General features: G+C 33.2%; 2 protein-coding genes across 2 annotated transcripts in view; one reads left to right on the top strand and one right to left on the bottom strand.

Moving 5' to 3' along the window:
- The window catches only part of l(2)k05819 (transmembrane protein 94-like protein l(2)k05819), a 32,333-nt gene that overhangs the window by 2,175 nt on the left and 11,755 nt on the right, over window positions 1-18,403 (top strand). The window contains exons 8-19 of the mRNA XM_076393826.1: window positions 27-255; window positions 305-478; window positions 714-847; window positions 934-1,083; window positions 1,218-1,396; window positions 1,520-1,647; window positions 1,705-1,853; window positions 2,807-2,923; window positions 11,934-12,189; window positions 12,788-12,996; window positions 13,110-13,309; window positions 17,916-18,127. Coding sequence (XP_076249941.1) covers window positions 27-255; window positions 305-478; window positions 714-847; window positions 934-1,083; window positions 1,218-1,396; window positions 1,520-1,647; window positions 1,705-1,853; window positions 2,807-2,923; window positions 11,934-12,189; window positions 12,788-12,996; window positions 13,110-13,309; window positions 17,916-18,127 — 2,137 coding nt within the window. The remainder of the gene's footprint in view (window positions 1-26; window positions 256-304; window positions 479-713; window positions 848-933; window positions 1,084-1,217; window positions 1,397-1,519; window positions 1,648-1,704; window positions 1,854-2,806; window positions 2,924-11,933; window positions 12,190-12,787; window positions 12,997-13,109; window positions 13,310-17,915; window positions 18,128-18,403) is intronic.
- LOC143206628 (uncharacterized) lies at window positions 3,080-10,760 on the bottom strand. Its single transcript, XM_076419240.1, has 2 exons — window positions 10,618-10,760; window positions 3,080-10,565 (listed from the first exon to the last, which is right to left on the bottom strand). Exons 1-2 carry the CDS (start codon window positions 10,661-10,663, stop codon window positions 3,286-3,288), a joined length of 7,326 nt encoding a protein of 2,441 aa, XP_076275355.1. The 5' UTR covers window positions 10,664-10,760; the 3' UTR covers window positions 3,080-3,285.

The following is an 18,403-nucleotide window of genomic DNA, read 5'->3' as shown; positions in this document are numbered from 1 at the left end:
TTCTGATATATGAGTAACTTTTGTAGTTTAATAAATGTTAATGATATAGCAAACGACCACACAGAAACTACTGCAAATTTAGATTTTGAGGCAGAAGGTCCAATGTCAGCAACAGCAGAAGTTTTAGATTTGACTCATAACCATAGTGAGTCATTTAGATTACATTTTGATGATCAAAATTGGCAAAAATATCTCTCATCGTTGAAACCCCTTGGCTTAGGAATTTTATTGAATACTTGCAATTTAGAAACTCAAGTGGGTAGGTGGAGTTTTTCTATAATTTTTTTACACAATCTCATTTTAGGATCGATATTCACATTTTTGCTCTCATATTACTTGCGAAGCTATGTATAATGAGAATTTAGTTCCTGTTACTAATAGAAGATGCCTTTGTGAGTTAGCTAAAGAGATTGGCTTTGTAGATCAGGCACAAAAGATTTTCAGTTTGGAACAACAATTATCAGTGTTCAGACATTTGGTAAGAATACACTTTATTTTAGCACAAAGACTGTGAATTAATTTTCAACAATTTACAGTAGATAAACTAATTTATGTCTGCTTATAATTGTAGTAAAGCTTTGATATTAGGGTTTCTTTTTTTGTTTCTGTCATTGTACTAAAGTGAAATCAACAGTCAGTTCTGATTATATAAAATTTACTCAAAAATCTCTCAATCCAATAAATCTGTTTTATATGAATAATACATTTGACAGCAACCTGAAATGGTGAGGAGAGATAACAAGTATGCAAGGTCATTGCAGTTATCTACCAAGTTAAAGTTCCCATTTCCACATGCTTTTGCTGTTGTGGTTAAAGAGTTATGTAGTGGTAACATGCAGTTATTAAGGTGAGAATATTTAAATAAAAAGCTAAAAATAATTTAATCATATTTTCTCAGTCCTCATTAATGCATATATATTATTTTCATTATAGTGAGGGTACCGCCGATATTATTTTAGATTGCTGCATAGACTATTGGGATGGATTTGATTTGTGTCCTTTAACACACTCTGATAGGAAGAAAATTCAGGATTTCTACCAAAGAAGTAGTTTAACAGCATATTGTACCGCCTTTGCTTATAGGTAAAAAAGCTGCAATGGTTATATATTACTTGTTATAAAGTATGATAATAATTAATACACTAATTGTATATGCTTTACCAATTTTTGCTTTTTCATGGATGTATAGGTGATAACTAACTTTAGTTTGATTAAAGTGATTATTGTTATAGGCCTTTATCAAAAATATTAAGCGATACTTTAAGTGAAGTTTACCTAGAGTTACCCAGCGATAGCAGACATTTGTATATGAGTCATCGGAGCCCAACCCCAGTTCATTGGGACTGTAAAAGTGTATTGGAACCAAAGATTAGAAATGCGCAATTTTTTAGTACAGGTACGTTTTATATTTTTATAAATTTAAATTGATTAAATACATTTAAAAAGTTTTTTTAATAAATACAGTTAATTAATTCCCACAAACACAATACCATGCTATTTTATAGTTAAATTTTTATAGATTCTTTGCTATATAATGATTATCCAGTGGGCAATAATATCACTGATGCAGAAAGCTGCTTTCAGATGCAGTGCAATCAAATTTTTATTGGTATGGTCGCTATGCAATACCAAGCCCTTACTGATATGGTAAAATATATCCCTTTTATATTATTTGTGTTATTGTAATTTGTTTTGCCGTCATAGGTTCAACTTATTGAACAACTTGAGAGAGCATGCATTAGGTTCGTCCATTTTAGTAAGGAAAACGAACTTCGATCCAGAGTATTCAGCGAAAAAATGGGACTAGAAAGCGGCTGGAATTGCCATATATCCTTACTTAGTGATAGGAATAGGTACATTTTTAATATCATATATCATCAGAGCATGAGAATGCATCGATGTTGAATGTGAAATAACGTTAAGTAACATATCAATATCTGTCACTGATTTTATAGTTTTATAATCTCTTGAATTAAGTCTTAAAAACTCAAAACTTCAAAAGTCTTGTAGAATATCTAAATACATGCATACATATATAAATTATCGGATTTAAAAGGACTATAAATTATAAGTTTTAATAATTTTTGTTCGATTTAAGTGACAATACTGATTTTGAAATTAAGTGGTATATAGTGGAGCATGTTAACCATATAGTTCTCATTCGAGATGTAAACTTCATCTGGGGTCATTTTAAAACAAGAACTGATTTTACATAGTGTTTTTCAATAACAGTTGGTGGATGTTAAAGTGGAATCAAAAAAGCTGTGTATAAGGTGTTAATGCAATTATATTTTTACTTGAGTGATCTATACATACCTTTATGTAACAAACGTATTGTAAACGCGGTTTCTCGCTGTTATACGAATTCAAGGGGCTTAATGATATTGAGATGGTTTGGATCAATATCTTGAAGGTTTATTCATGTTACCTATGCAAAAAGTAATGATACCCTCAAATCATCCTTGGAGAATGTCCATCGAAACTTTCGTTGTGTCAATTTGGCCGTTGTGAAAACATGGCCGCCATAGATTATATCACCAAAACATCTTAACACCATAACAATCTTTTATTGAAAACCCCTATACTTAAATTTCAATGAACAAATTACTTAGCAATGAATAAAGTCTTAATTTGATTAATTTGAATAAATGATTCCTGGATTAAGTTTTACTGTTTTAACACGGTCCTCGCATCATAACCCTAGCTCGTTTGTAGTACCTACTAACTTATTTTTTCTTTCTCATTTGCTTTCCTAATACGCGCCCTGTTGCTCTTTCTTCGGCCTCTCTTTCTCCCTATCCATTAGGGTGGATAGTGCCTCACAGCCAGTAACTACTGAATTGATTCCGGAGGTTACAGTTAGGGAGCGTTCTGCTGAGGTGGATGGGTACGGCATGGATGACAGATCGTGTCTTTTGGATAGGTATTGATTAGTAGATTTTATTTAGAATATCTCTTTTTATTTATGCTATTTAATGAATGTAGTTATATGCCTGTTTTACTTTTACGTTAAGTTACGTTTTCCTTTGTTTACGGTTAATTTTATTGAAAAAGTATTGGATATAAAAAAGTACAAATCTTTTGCTATTCTAGATTATGTTTATTTAGTATATAGGGGATTGTGCATGATCCCATAAAATATATGAACTAAAAAGTTAATTTATAGCTGTGCTAATACTTTGTAATTTTAATTAAAGGGTTACAATATTATTACAAATTTATATATTTGAAATAAAATTGAGAATACAAAAATATGAAAATGTTAAAAGTAAAATCAGTAAACAGTTATATTAAAATGATTAAGAATATTAAGTTCAAGAAAATAGTGTAACAAAAATATGTGGTTTTTAGAGCACTACTATTGTCTGTGGGCATTGGAAATTTGTTGGGTGATTTAGTAGTTGGTTGTATACTGGATTGACTCGTCGATTTAACCCCAGTTAAAGTCCAGTTTGTAGAAACAGATGAAATAACTTCAGTTGTTAAAATATTTGTGTCTAAGTTAGTATTACTTTGTGTAGGTGATATGCTACCCTGAGTTGATGATCTCACTTCTGTTGTAAGATTTTCACCTTTTGTCGTTATATGTGTTTCATAAGATTCATATGATTTTGTTGTTATATTGTTGACTTCTGTAGTTGGAATAATCATAGAATTACTTGATTCACTAGAGGATGATTCATTCTCAATAGGTATAAGATTGTTATTTTCTATGTTAGTGGTTTCTGTTATTGGTATAGTGGATTCCATACTGTATATGTAGCTCATTGTTACATCTGTTTCTGCGTCTGATTTGTCACGTGAAGTAAATTCACTGGTTTTGGTTACATCAGCAAACACCGAATTTATTTCATTTGTTACGTTGTCGTTCTCCATAATTTTATTATCAGTCGGTATGATCGTACGTAGTACGGTAGTGTCTTGAATAGAAGGTTCATTGGTTCCTGTTAAATCGTCTAACAACGTATTTGCTTCGTATATAGTAGACTGTTTTATGGCGGTACTTGTTTCGGTTGAATATATTTCAGCACCTGTTATAGTAGCTTCTTTAGTTGAAGAATCACTAAAAATTGATTTCCATGTTTCTGAAATGTTATTGTACAGGGTAGTTTTTTCGCTAGTTATAATAGATATTATATTGGTACTAGGTTCTGCATCATTTTTATCGTTCTCTGTAGTTACTTTAGCTTCTTTGGCAGACGTAATGTCAGTGTAATATTGTCCGCTGTTTGTTGTTTTATCACCGAACAATGTACTTGCTTCAATTTTTGTAGAGGGATTTATTATGAAGGTATTGGTTTCTGTTGAATCATTAAAAGTATCCGTTGTTGGAGTAGCTTCCATGTCAGAAGACTCGCTGAAAATGGATTTGCCTCGTATTTCTGTAGTGTAATCGGAAAACATATTTAATTCATCGATCACAGTAGACTTTGTTACTACGGCACTGTTTTCTATCGGATCTCTATTGTTGTTGATTCCCGTCGTTATATTATTCTGTTTGGATGAAGTGTAACTAGAAATTATTTCACTGAGTCTTGTACTATTATCTGTCGATTGACTAGGCTGATTTGTTATTGTAAGCATTGTTTCTGTGATATCTGCATAATTTTCCGTTGTTTTAATAGATTCTTTCGATGATGGATCATTGAAAATGGGTTTGTTGGTTTCTGTATTGTTATCGAACCATGTACTTGGTTCACTTTTTATAGAAGACTTCGTCGTTATGATACTAGATTTCGTAGTATCTTCATCAAGATCAGTAACTGTATTAGTTTCTTTAGTATAATGTTTAGTGGAAATATGTTTACTGTTCTCGGTACGGTCATCTGATAATCTACTAACCTCATTTGCTATAATTGTCTTTACGGTCGAAGGGTCATCATATATAAACTCACTGGTTTTTGTAGTGTCAGCGTGCTGGATCATTGTGGCTGTATTCTCTTCAGTTACTATATTCTTACTTACTGTTAATGTACTTATTTCACTTGTTACATATTTATCTGTAGTTGTTCCATCTTCTTTGGTAGAAGGTTGAGTGGTAATAAGTTTGGTGGTTTCTGTAGCATCATCTAGCAATGTACTTGTTTCAGATTTATCAGTTTTTATAGTTGTTCCATCTTTAAGCTTGTTGGTTATCGTAATGTCATCTAGCGATATACTTGTTTCACTTGTTACAGATTTACCTATACTTGTGGTTGCTGCAGCTTCTCTGGTAGAAGGTTTGATAGAAATCAACTTGGTGGTTGCTGTATTATCATATAACATACTTGTTTCACTTGTTACAGATTTGTCTATCTCTGTAGTTGTTCCATCTTTTTTGGTAGAAGATTTGGCGAAAATTAACTTTCTGGTTGTTGTAGTGTCATCATATAACATATGTACCTCATCTGTTATAGATTTGTCTGTCTTTGTAGTTGTTTCATCTTCCGTGATAGAAGGTTTAGCGGAAGTAAACTTGCTGGTTTCTGTAGTGTCATCTGGCAATATACTTGTTTCAGTTATTACAGATTTATTTATGTCTGTAGTTGTTCCATCTTCTTTGGTAGAAGGTTTAGTAGAAATAAACTTGCTGGTTTCTGTATTGTCCTCTGGCGATGTATTTGTTTCTCTTGTTATAGATTTATCAATATTTACAGTTGTTCCATTTTTTTTGGTAGAAGGTTTGGTGGAAATCAGCTTGCTGGTTGCTGTAGTGTCATCGTCTAATATACCTGTTTTATCTGTTACAGATTGCTCTGTCTCTGTAGTTGTTTCATCTTCTTTGGTAGAAGATTTGGTGGAAATCAGCTTATTGGTTTCTGTAGTGTCATCATATAACATACTTGTTTCATCTGCTACAGATTTGTCTACCTTTGTAGTTGTTTCATCTTCTTTGGTAGAAGATTTCGTGGAAAACAACTTACTGGTTGTTGCAGTGTCATCATATAATATACTTGTTTCAGCTGTTACAGATTTGTCTATTTCTGTAGTTGTCCCATCTTCGTTGGTAGAATTTTTGGTGGAAATCAGCTTGCTGGTTGCTGTAGAGTCATCGTATAACATACTTGTTTCATCTGATACAGATTTGCCTATCTCTGTAGTTGTCCCATCTTTGGTAGGTCTGGTGGAAATTAGCTTGCTGGTTGCTGTAGTGTCATCGTGCAACATACCTGTTTTATCTGTTACAGATTGCTCTGTCTCTGTAGTTGTTTCATCTTCTTTGGTAGAAGATTTGGTGGAAATCAGCTTATTGGTTTCTGTAGTATCATCATATAACATACTTGTTTCATCTGCTACAGATTTGTGTACCTTTGTAGTTGTTTCATCTTCTTTAGTAGAAGGTTTCGTGGAAAACAACTTGCTGGTTGTTGCAGTGTCTTCATATAACATACTTGTTTCAGCTGTTACAGATTTGTCTATTTCTGTAGTTGTCCCATCTTCGTTGGAAAACAACTTGCTGGTTGTTGCAGTGTCATCATATAACATACTTGTTTCAGCTGTTACAGATTTGTCTATTTCTGTAGTTGTCCCATCTTTGTTGGTAGAATTTTTGGTGAAAATCAGCTTGCTGGTTGCTCTAGAGTCATCGTATAACATACTTGTTTCATCTAATACAGATTTGCCTATCTCTGTAGTTGTCCCATCTTTGGTAGGTCTGGTGGAAATCAACTTGCTGGTTGCTGTAGTATCATCATGTAACATACCTGTTTTATCTGTTACAGATTTGTCTACCTTTGTAGTTGTTTCATCTTCTTTGGTAGAAGGTTTCGTGTAAAACAACTTACTGGTTGTTGCAGTGTCATCATATAACATACTTGTTTCAGCTGTTACAGATTTGTCTATTTCTGTAGTTGTCCCATCTTTGGTAGGTCTGGTGGAAATCAGCTTGCTGGTTGCTGTAGTGACATCATGTAACATACCTGTTTTATCTGTTACAGATTGCGCTGTCTCTGTAGTTGTTTCATCTTCTTTGTTAGAAGATTTGGTGGAAATCAGCTTATTGGTTTCTGTAGTGTCATCATATAACATACTTGTTTCATCTGCTACAGATTTGTCTACCTTTGTAGTTGTTTCATCTTCTTTGGTAGAAGGTTTCGTGTAAAACAACTTACTGGTTGTTGCAGTGTCATCGTATAACATACTTGTTTCAGCTGTTACAGATTTGTCTATTTCTGTAGTTGTCCCATCTTTGGTAGGTCTGGTGGAAATCAGCTTGCTGGTTGCTGTAGTGTCATCATGTAACATACCTGTTTTATCTGTTACAGATTGCTCTGTCTCTGTAGTTGTTTCATCTTCTTTGGTAGAAGATTTGGTGGAAATCAGCTTATTGGTTTCTGTAGTGTCATCATATAACATACTTGTTTCATCTGTTACAGATTTGTCTACCTTTGTAGTTGTTTCATCTTCTTTGGTAGAAGGTTTCGTGGAAAACAACTTGCTGATTGTTGCAGTGTCATCATGTAACATACTTGTTTTAGCTGTTACAGATTTGTCTATTTTTGTAGTTGTCCCATCTTCGTTGGTAGAATTTTTGGTGAAAATCAGCTTGCTGGTTGCTGCAGAGTCATCATATAACATACTTGTTTCATCTGATACAGATTTGCCTATCTCTGTAGTTGTCCCATCTTTGGTAGGTCTGGTGGAAATCAGCTTGTTGGTTGCTGTAGTGTCATCATATAACATACTTATTTCAGGTGTTTCAGATTTGTCTATCTTTGTAGTTGTTTCATCTTCTTTAGTAGAAGGTTTAGTAGAAATCAGCTTGCTGGTTGCTGTAGTGTCATCATATAACATAATTGTTTCAGCTGTTACAGATTTGTCTATCTCTGTAGTTGTTCCATCTTCTTTGGTAGAAGGTTTAGTGGAAATATGCTTGCTGATTTCTGTAGTGTCATCTAACAATATATTTGTTTCACTTGTTAAAGATTTATCTATGTCTGTAATTGTTCCATATTCTTTGGTAGAAGTTTTAATGGAAATAAGCTTGTTGGTTTCTGCCGTGTCATGTAACAATATATTTTTTTCACTTGTCACAGATTTATCTATATCTGTAGATGTTCCAGTTTCTCTGGTAGAAGGGTTGGTGGAAATAAGCTTATTTATTCCTGCAATGCCATCGACTTTACTACTTTCTGTAGAATTAACACCGTTTTCTGCGATTGAACTAGTTTCATCGCTAGAAAACTCAGTAGACATATGTTCTTTTGTTCCTGTTGTGTAATCGAACAATGTACTTGTTACTGTAGATTTTTTTGTTATCATATTGTTGGAGTCTTCATTGGTCTCTATGATTTGACTATTCTCTCTGTCTGAAGTATATGCTGAAATAGGTCCGATGGTTTCTGTACGATTATCTATCGATCCATTAGGTTGACTTGTTATAATAGAATTTTTTGTTGTAGTATTTGTTTCTGATGGATCCATATCACTCTTGGTTGTCGTAATGACTTCTTTTTTTGATGGACTTTGATCGGATAATGAATTTAATTGATTTTTTATGGTAATCTGTATTATGATGGTGCTAGTTTCTGCCGAATCTTTACTGTTCTTCGTGGTGGCAATACTTTCTTTCTGGGTCGATGGATCATTAGAGGGATTAGTCTCCGTTGTTGCAATGGATTCTCTGGTCGATGAGTCGTCAGAAATATGTTCACTGGTTTCAGTGGTATCGTAGGACAATGTGCTTGGTTCACTTTTTGTAGTGTATTTAGTTGTGATAATAGTTTCTTTTGAATATATACCGGTAGTCATGCTTGTACTAGCTTGTTTTATAATAGACTCACTAGACATAGATTCGCTGATTTCCGTTGTGTCGCCGAACAAACTATCTGCTTCACTTATTGACGTCGGTTTAGTTATTAGGATATTTGTTTCTGTGCCATCTTTATTGCTCGCCATGGTTTTTCTGTTTTCTTTAGTTGAAATATAATCAGAAATAGGTTCTGTGCTGCTATCTGTTAATCTACTAAGTTGGCTAGTTTTAACCGACTTTGTAGATATAATACTTGTTTCTGTTGCTGCCATATCACTCTCCGATATTGTAGTGGTTTCCGTTGGCGAATCTTGATCTGATAGTGATTGTGTGGGGATTAGGGGATATTTTGAAATAGGTTCGATGATTTTTGGATTGTCATCGGTCAATGTACTTGATTTATTTTTTGTAGTCGATTTTGAGATGTTTGTTTGTGTTGAATTAATATAGGTATCCTCGATTGTATTAGCTTCTTTAGTGGGTGGTTTGCCAACCTCTATGTTGTCATCGGGCAGTGTACTTAGTTTACTTGTTACAGTTGACTTTGTTATATCAGTTTCCATAGGATTTTCATCAGTTCCTGTAGTTATTAGAGTTTCACTCCCAGTAGAAAAAACATCTCTAGATTCTGTAGTATCACTGGACAATGTATTTGTTTTACTGCTGGTAGCATATTTTGTCATTATAATGCTAGTTCCCGTCGAGTTAATATTGGTCTCTGTGGTTGTATTAGCGTCTGTGCTAGAAGGCTCCCTGGTAACAAATTTGCTGGTTTCTGTTGTTTCATCCACTTCACTTGCAACAGTAGACTTTATTATTATATTTGTTTCTGTGGAATTTTTATTGATCGTCACATCTTTGCTATTTTCTGTAGATAAAGTATAACTAGAAAAAGGTTGGCTGGGTTCTGTACTACCAGGTTGAGGCTCTTTTGTTGTGACACTTGTTTCTGTGATATTTATATCATTCTCCTGTATTGTAATGAGTTCCTTGATTGGTGGATTATTAGAAATAGGTTCGCTGGCACCTCTATCGATCTTTGTAGTCATTCTAGTTTCTCCGGTAAACGTTCCGGTGGAAATAAGCTCGCTCGATGCTGTAACATCGTCGGGCAACATGGTTTCTTTATTTCTCATGGTATTCCTTGTTATTATAGTAGTTTCTTTACTTTCTGAAGTACCGTTTAAGTTATTTAAATCTATGGCATCCAAATCTATATCTGTAGTTGTTTTGATTTCTCTGACGGAAGTGTCATTAGGAATAGTTTTTTCGCTAGTTGTAGTTTTTTCGGACAATATGCTTTCCTCGTGTTTTATAGATGACTTTATTATTATGGTACTTGTTTCTTTAACTATTTCACTTGAAATAAATTCACTGGGGTCTTCACTGGTAGCTACGTCACTATTTTGGATGGGATACGTATTGTTTTCAGATATTTTGCTAATATATTCAGATGATAGACTACTAGGAGAATGTTTGTTTATTTCGGTAGAATCAGAGAATAGTGCACTCGTATCAGTTTCTATAGGATATATATCATCGGATGTGTTTGTAAAAGTTTCTTTAGGTGATGGATGTGTCGAGAAACTATTTGTTACATTATATGTAAAATCACTGAACGGCGTGTATGTTTCATTAGATGATCTGATACTACTTGTTTCCGAGTAATGTGTATCATTTGTTCTGATTGTTGTACTTGTTTGAAGTGATATATTTGCTATTTTAGAGTCGCTGGGCTTGGAAAATGAATTAGTTGTTTCGTTTGAATTTTGTTTTAAGTTGCCTTTAGTTATGTTACATTTATGCACTTTATGTATTATTATTTTCAAATCACCTGAAAATGCACTTTCATTAACCATTTTACAACTTAAACGATCAATACTTACATATATTTACTAGCAGGACTAAGTAAAGAATTGTTCGGAAAATCATTATAGATTGGTATTAGCATCACGAGACCACGCACAAGAACAAGTTCACTCTCTCAATGTATTGTAATATCTAAATGTTTTACAATGTTTTCCGCTGTTACAGGATCTTCTGCTGTAATTGTATTTAATCCATTCATTATTATCGTTTGGTTATCATTGTTTATCATTAGCGTCTTATCATCTATGAGCTAATTGTTGTTGCATAGTATTTTTAAAGATTCGCCAAACTATATGTACCAGTAGTATATTGTGTTAACACTCAGCATGATTGTATACTGTTTAAGTAGTTAGTCATATTAGACAGTTTTTATTATTATTATTATGCGTGTCAGATTTGGTCCATATGTTAAGCACAGGTTGCGGAGTAGAATTAAAATTTATACATTTTTAAAATACCATTCTGCGACATTAAAATGGATCCACATAGTCTTTTTACACAAATTATAATTTTTATTATTACAACAGCGCTAAACTTAAAACTTTTACATTTTTGCAAATTAATTAATTTCATAGACCCATTACTGTACTTTTATCAGAACCATCCATCGGTCCATTGGGTTGGTATCCAGATAATCTGTCAGTCAAATATATTTACTCTTCTTTTTCACAAATAACGATTTCTTTGAAAGATGTCGACGTTTATTTTTGCTGAACTAGAAATCTTGAAGAGATATTAATAGCCAGCAATATTGATACAGATGTAAACCACCTTAAACCTAATGTTAGGTGCTTGCACTTATCATGCTGATTTCACTTTAAAAGGCATTTATTGCAAAATATTGGTGGTTAGCATTTTGAAACTGTGTGCCAGCCACGCTGCATTGATCTGAAAAATTGGTAATTAGAAGGCGTTATGCCTAGTGAGTTCGCTGAGCGCGGCAGAACTTCATACTCGAGCTGTAACAGTGTACGCTTTATAACTCGTGCAACATGCAGCCGAGCGTTGCTATTCAAGAGGGTAACTACGTTTTTTTTCTTAGTTTGAGCTGAATTTTCGAATAATATAATTTCCCATTAAATTAAATCTATTTTGGCGGGCATTTTTTATTTCCATCATTAAAAGCACTACTTTACAGAAATTAATATCAGCTCGTTATATCTGTCAATGTGCAAGGTTTTTGGTTATACTGCAGTCATGCTTACTTATATACAGGCGAGAATTAATAAAGTAACTTGACTTTCTTAAAGTGCTCGACTTGAAGTTCATAAATAAACTATTAATATAATAATCTAATATGTTAAAGTCCTTATTATCCTTATTTCCGTTATAGTAATCTAGAATCGTCAAGAACAATGAGTTTTTCCGCCCCAAGCGCTATAAATATGGAACATTCTGTTGTGAAATTTGACACCGAAGTAGAAAAATTCCATGTAGCAAGACGCCAGAGTGAAAACCATGATGATACAACCAGCCAAGATAGTGTCCCAGTCCATGCAGATAGTACTGCGCATGATTGGCAGTCTCTTAGCTGCTTAACCGATAGTACAGAGCACAGTGCCCCTATTAATTTTGATATGAGTAACAGGGTAAGAAGATACTTAAAATAAACCAACTTAAAATTTCTTAATATTTGGACGTAACAAAATTAACATGTTTAATGACAAATTAAAAATTATCCACTTAATTGATATATGTCATTTTGTATGGAATAAAATGGTGGACCCAGACCCGAGCATTCGGCTTGAACTGATTCGGAGCATTTACCTTTTTTCATTAATGCGCAGAATCCGCTCGAACCGAATATTCAGATCTGTATACACCATTACATTGTTCAAATGTCTATCGAGACTTCTTATTGTCTCTGTCACATAAATCGATTTGAAACGACTAATGATGAACTTTATTATTTGAAACAGCTGCTCAATTGTGTAATTTATCATATTGGTTCACAAAGGGTGTCAACATCGATCTTTGTTTATTATAAAATACTATATACAAATTGAAATTTCAATAGTTGTAATATTCTGCTTATATGCTTCATTTTAAAGTTTCTCTAAATTTTCCTTTCTAAGTTTCAAGAATAACATTGTAACCGGTACTGTAATTCTTTTTCGATTTTCAAAAGACATTTCAATAATAATGATGACATTTAATTTTCATGTATTTCATATATTTTTATTCTAGGCTAAATTACCAAGAGGTATCGACAAAATTAGACCACATATTGAGCTAATAGACAACGTACCATTGCTTGTTTCATTATTTACTGACTGTACACCTTCAGCTACTAGGGAAATGTTAAGAATTATGCAGGATTATCATGAAGTAGTGTGCATTTTAGGTTCTTCCCAGAATTGCGATAATGCGGGAATTTTTATGCAAGCTGACGCATCGTAAGTTTATTAAATGTTTACTTATTTCATGTTAAGTATTAAATTACATATCATACAGCTTTTTTGGTTAACTTCAAATATATGGAATGGGTAATATTTAGTTGAATTTTCAGCATATCAGTTGAACCTTTATATCCCCAAGTCTGTCAGAAAATACAACCATTCAAGAGACCAGACTGTTTAAGTCCGACCGATCTTTCTTGCCTTTTAAATTCTATAGCATGCTCCTTGACAATTAACAGGGCAGATCCAATTTCAATTTATCATTTGATCATGGAAGCCCGTAACTTCGCAGCGACCTTATGGAGTTCAGGTAAGTAATAAATAGAAAGATAACATAATTATAACAGTAGGAATATTTTGCTCATGTAATTAGTATTTAGTCCCAGATATCTTTATCTTTTATTTTTTATAAACCTCAATTAAAAATGAAAATTAACTGTTATGTGTTAACTTAGTTATCAAACCTGTTTATACATTATGTGAAATTGTTCAGTAGTTGTATAACCTTTTACATTTATATAATAAGAAAACATAAAAAGCATTTTTTAAAAATTAAATTTTATAGTTTCAAATTAGATTCATTTGTTCTTTCGTAGTTGCTATATATAACATTATAATGCCAACTACCTATAATGTACTGATTACTGGAACCCGAGTTTATTGTATGATTTATTGTTGTGCTAGTTTAGAGCAAATCCACGAAGATAATTCCTTTTGCTTTCCAAAAAAACTGATTATAACACCATCTTAGTTTTGCTTATTTTTTTTTTGAATCAGGACGATGATCTCTGAATCAAATTCGCATTTATATGTGATTTATGTGAAAGCATGCACAAATTTAGTAATATAGTTTTTGTTCTGTTGCCGAATCAACTTATTGTACACCAGACTTGTTGAAATCCAAAATTTCAGCAAAAATATCGCTCACACTGCTTTATAAGATTCTCAGGGCTTATACCAAATCTCGGTTTATCAACGATCCTTCAAAATCGCATCCTACATTTTTGTTACGATGTGTTTTTGGAGGTGATTAATTGAAGGTGAATAATCGTTGTACACTGTCAATTGTTCATAAATTTTTTTTTGATACTACAGGTTCAAAAAGTAACAATTACTATACGATATTTTTTCCATCGTAAAAATATTGCCGACATAACTGTAAATATAGAAATGAGCTGACAAATGTGAGATTTTAAACAATCTGCTCCGTTAGTTTGAGTTTGGCCGCAAGCAACTTCTCGAATTTTAACAAAAATGGAAAAAATGGTTTTCGTGTGCTCTTTAAGATTTTTTTTGTGCGAAGAAGTCATCACCGAAACCATGGAAAGACTTGGTTAATACCACAGGCACGTTGTTTACTGAATTTCGCTGTTGTCGTACCAGCTCAAATATCACCGAGCGTTCAGATTGCCTAAGAGGTCGTTACGCCAGAAATTATATATATATATATATATATATATATATATATATATATATATATATATATATATATATTATTTATATTATATATTTATATTCATATTATAACCGTTGTTCGTTAGTCTCGCTAAAACTCAAGAACGGCTGGATCGATTTGGGTAATTTTGGGTCTTGAATTATTTGTGGAAGTCCAGGGAAGGTTTAAAAGGGGAATAAATATGAAAATGCTCGAAATTAAATAAAAACAACAATTTTGTTTTTTCTTTGATGTCGACGATCGAGAACTTTCTTAACTTAGGTGATCCTTTGTGATAGTTACATTTCAAATTATGTGCTCTTTTTTTGTTGATTTTTTGTGATAGTGACACTTTACTGCTAAGTGCGCGAAAACTTTTCTCACTTTAATTAAGTACGAGGAGAAGACTACCTGACTTAGGTTGTCGCAGTCAATCAAATGTGCGAAGAGCTATCTCACGTGCTAACCGCACTGATGACCAGAGAGAGACAGATCAAGAAAATAGTCGAATTGCTATGTCAGAATTGCGTTCTTTAGAGAGTGACAATAAAGTAGATAGGCTAAGAATGCAACGAGTTCGTGCACATCAAACACAACAACAGCGAGCACGACATAATGAAATTGAGCGATTCCGCAGACACAATGCTCCTGTGATCCTGGAACGAGCTGCATTCCACTATGATGCTGCAATAGATTATTGTTCCAACAAATCGGTAACAATTGGGGAAATGACAATAATTTGTAATTGTTGCAAGGCGTTAAAATACAGTGGTGAATCTACTGGATTATGTTGTGCTTGAGGCAAAGTAAAATTGCCACAATTGGTCCCACCACCAGATCCTTTACACTCTTTAGTTTCTGGGATTGGAAATAATTCTAAGCACTTCTTGGCCAACATTCAGAAATATAACAGCTGTTTCCAAATGACATCATTTGGCGCTACACATATTATATGTATATGCCCATTTTCCCACAGTTGACCCAAAATTGCATGCAGTAGTTACCAAACACATGATACATGGATGGACCTTGCGGAGTTTTCACCTACAATTCACTCTGTATGGTTAACGGCAAGTATTCCAAGTGATACCCAAGAGACCTGATTGCTGAAACCATAACGGGAAATGATGGATACCCATTGTATCGTCGGCGATCAGTTGTGGACAATGGGCGATCGGTAGTTGCGAAGGTAAGAGGACCTTAAGGTAAGAGACTCACATCAATGTGGAATATCGTAACTCTGTGAAGTCGATAAAGTACATATGTAAATATGTTAACAAAGGTAGCGATATGGCCGTCTTCGCTGTAACCTATACAAATGACGAAAGATCACAGTACCAGATGGGTCGCTATGTAACTAGCAATGAAGCAATTTAGCGTATCTTTTCAATTGCGATCCATAAAAGATACCCTACAGTAGTCCATTTGGCAGTCCATTTAGAAAATGCTCAGGAGGAAAAAAGTCGAGGATCTCAATGCAACCATTCAGAATTTTCTTCCGAGGCAGTTGGTTTCCTTCAAATCAGTCGACATCGTTATGAACCAGGACGACGTAGTCAACTATCCCACGGAGTTTTTAAATTAACTGGAATTATTTGGATTACCACCTCACAATTTGAAGTTAAAAGTAGGATCAGTTGTCATCATGCTACGTAACATTAATCAACCTCGACTGTGCAATAGAACAAGACTGTGAAGAAGACTGATGATAAATAACGTCATTAAGGCAACAATCATAAAGGGAAAATACAAAGGAGAGGATGTCTTGATTCCGCGTATACCGATAATTCTAACGGATATACCATTCGATTTTAAACGTTTACAATTTCCAGTACGTCTGGCCTTTGCGATGACCATAAATAAATCTCGAAGTTTGCGGAATCAACTTGGAGTTTCCCTGTTTAGCGCATGTACAATTATACGAGTGTCGCATGTTCGCGCGTCGGAAAACCGTCATCTTTGTTTCTTTATGCAACACAAAACAAAACAAAAAATATAGTTTATCAGAAAGCTTTAAATTGATTAACAAACTGTATCATAACTGTGTTTTTGTAAATATCTAATTGATGCCTTATAAGTAGCCAGTATTTCAGGAAAACTCTGTTTTTTAAGAATGTGTAATTAATCGAAAATAATAATAAAATTCATTCATACCGAGCATTTTTTTATTAATTACGGATTATTAGGTCTTTTATTTATCGTTTGAGGCAGTACGAAGTCTGCCGGGTCAGCTAGTCGTTGATAAAAACGACCGCATCTGTTGAAGAAAAAAGTTTTGTTTCATCAATAAACGGTGCAATGCACAATGAACATGTGTAGTCACTATGGCAAAAATCTATAAATTGGTTTACGAACTTCTACCTCATCCAGCATATTCTCCAGGTTTATCCTCCAGCGGTCATTTTCAGTTTCCAAATTTGAAGAAATTCCTGGGTGGTAAGATATTTGGGTCGAATGAAGAGATCACTAAAATAAACGCCTATTTTGAGGGTCATGGGAAGACCTATTATTTCAAAGGAATAACGGAAAATAAACGTACTAAATTGAAAGTGGATGTTAAGAAAACCGCGTGTTGTCGAAAAAAAATCTTATCTTTCATTAAAAAAACCACTCAACTTATCAAACTGCCTTCGTAGCCACTAAATTTTTTAAACTTATCGTTTTAAGTAACGGATATACATTACATGTACATTATTACCTTTCTATTTACGCTATTTTTTATATTTATTTCAGCTACGTAAGAGCATGATTCATTTGGAGATATTCTATGCGGCATTTAACATAAATTTTATGATGGTGCCATTAAAACTCTACAATATAATATTTGCGCTAAATATGTTTATTGTTTTAGTATTTTATTATGATCAAATATTTATATAAGAACTTTGTTTTGAGATTATTTCGAACATTTCCTAGGATGAAACACAAAGTATAAATAGTTTCTTTGTTTTGGTTGCTGTGTATTTCCAAAATTGGAAATGAGTCGCGTTCTAGTTTAATATTTTACTGAATTACTAATATTTTTAATATCTTATTGGTATCACCAATACGCTTAATTTAAACCTAATATGATTCAATTGAGATGATGTTTTGTTCTGTTTATGCACGATAAAGTCATTTTTCGTTGTTATGACAAAGGTGAAATATTTAATCGCCATTTCACACTGGAATAAAAACAATAGTCACCTATTTTAATTTCTCGGCATGGGCAAAACAAGAGAAAACTGTTAACTGAATACAACCATATAACCCTGTCTAGAAAAGTTACGTTCTTCATACTCTGGAATGTTATTCACTGACTTTCAAAGACGCACAATTAAGAGTAAAAAAATCAGTAAAAAAAGTATGATGTTCCAATTTTAATTAATACTTCGTTACTTACTTCTATATTCATGAGTAAACTGTTTTTTACTTAAGAAAACTATTTTTATTATTTAAATTGGAGACTTTTTAATCTATTTATTGTGTTCCCGTATTTTAGTGCAATATTGGTTGTCTTGTTGTGTAATTCTGAGTTTAATGCAAGTGGCAGCTGTGGTCCTTATGCTTCCTGAGCTTCTCACTACTGGTCATAACCTTTGGCTAGCTGGTGTTGTAATACCTGTGATTAGCATGGCCCTATCCATGAATCCTGTTGATCCTGATGTGATGAAAAAACCAATTGGTAAATCACAGGCAGTATTTAGATTGGATGTAAGTATTATGTAAAAAATTATTATATAAATTTATCAATATTTCTTAATATTAGTTAACATTGGCCAATACAACTTTATAAAAGATGTTTTATTTAGGGATATGTTTTGTATATTTATGTCTATAATGGAATATTTATTTGACTCTTCAGTTAATATTTAAAAAAATATTCTTTTAATAGTTAAAACAGATTACATACAAGGAAAGTTGCCGTACATTAATCTTAAAAAGTTTAGTTTTATATATTTTGTGTATGGGATAATTGAAACGAACGAA

The sequence above is a fragment of the Rhynchophorus ferrugineus genome, unplaced genomic scaffold (genome assembly GCF_030347505.1).
Source record: "Rhynchophorus ferrugineus isolate W39M unplaced genomic scaffold, kcgeb_rfMv2 rfM1, whole genome shotgun sequence".
NCBI classification, from domain to species: Eukaryota; Metazoa; Arthropoda; class Insecta; order Coleoptera; family Curculionidae; genus Rhynchophorus; species Rhynchophorus ferrugineus.
This window is presented reverse-complemented; position numbering and strand designations above follow the sequence as displayed.

Bases quoted from the DNA above. Each gene is read 5' to 3' on its own strand.
- LOC143206628 (XM_076419240.1), bottom strand. From the start codon at position 10,663: ATGATTTTCCGAACAATTCTTTACTTAGTCCTGCTAGTAAATATAT. The intron at 10,566-10,617 runs GTAAGTATTGAT...GTGCATTTTCAG, and splicing joins AGTCCTGCTAGTAAATATAT to GTGATTTGAAAATAATAATA.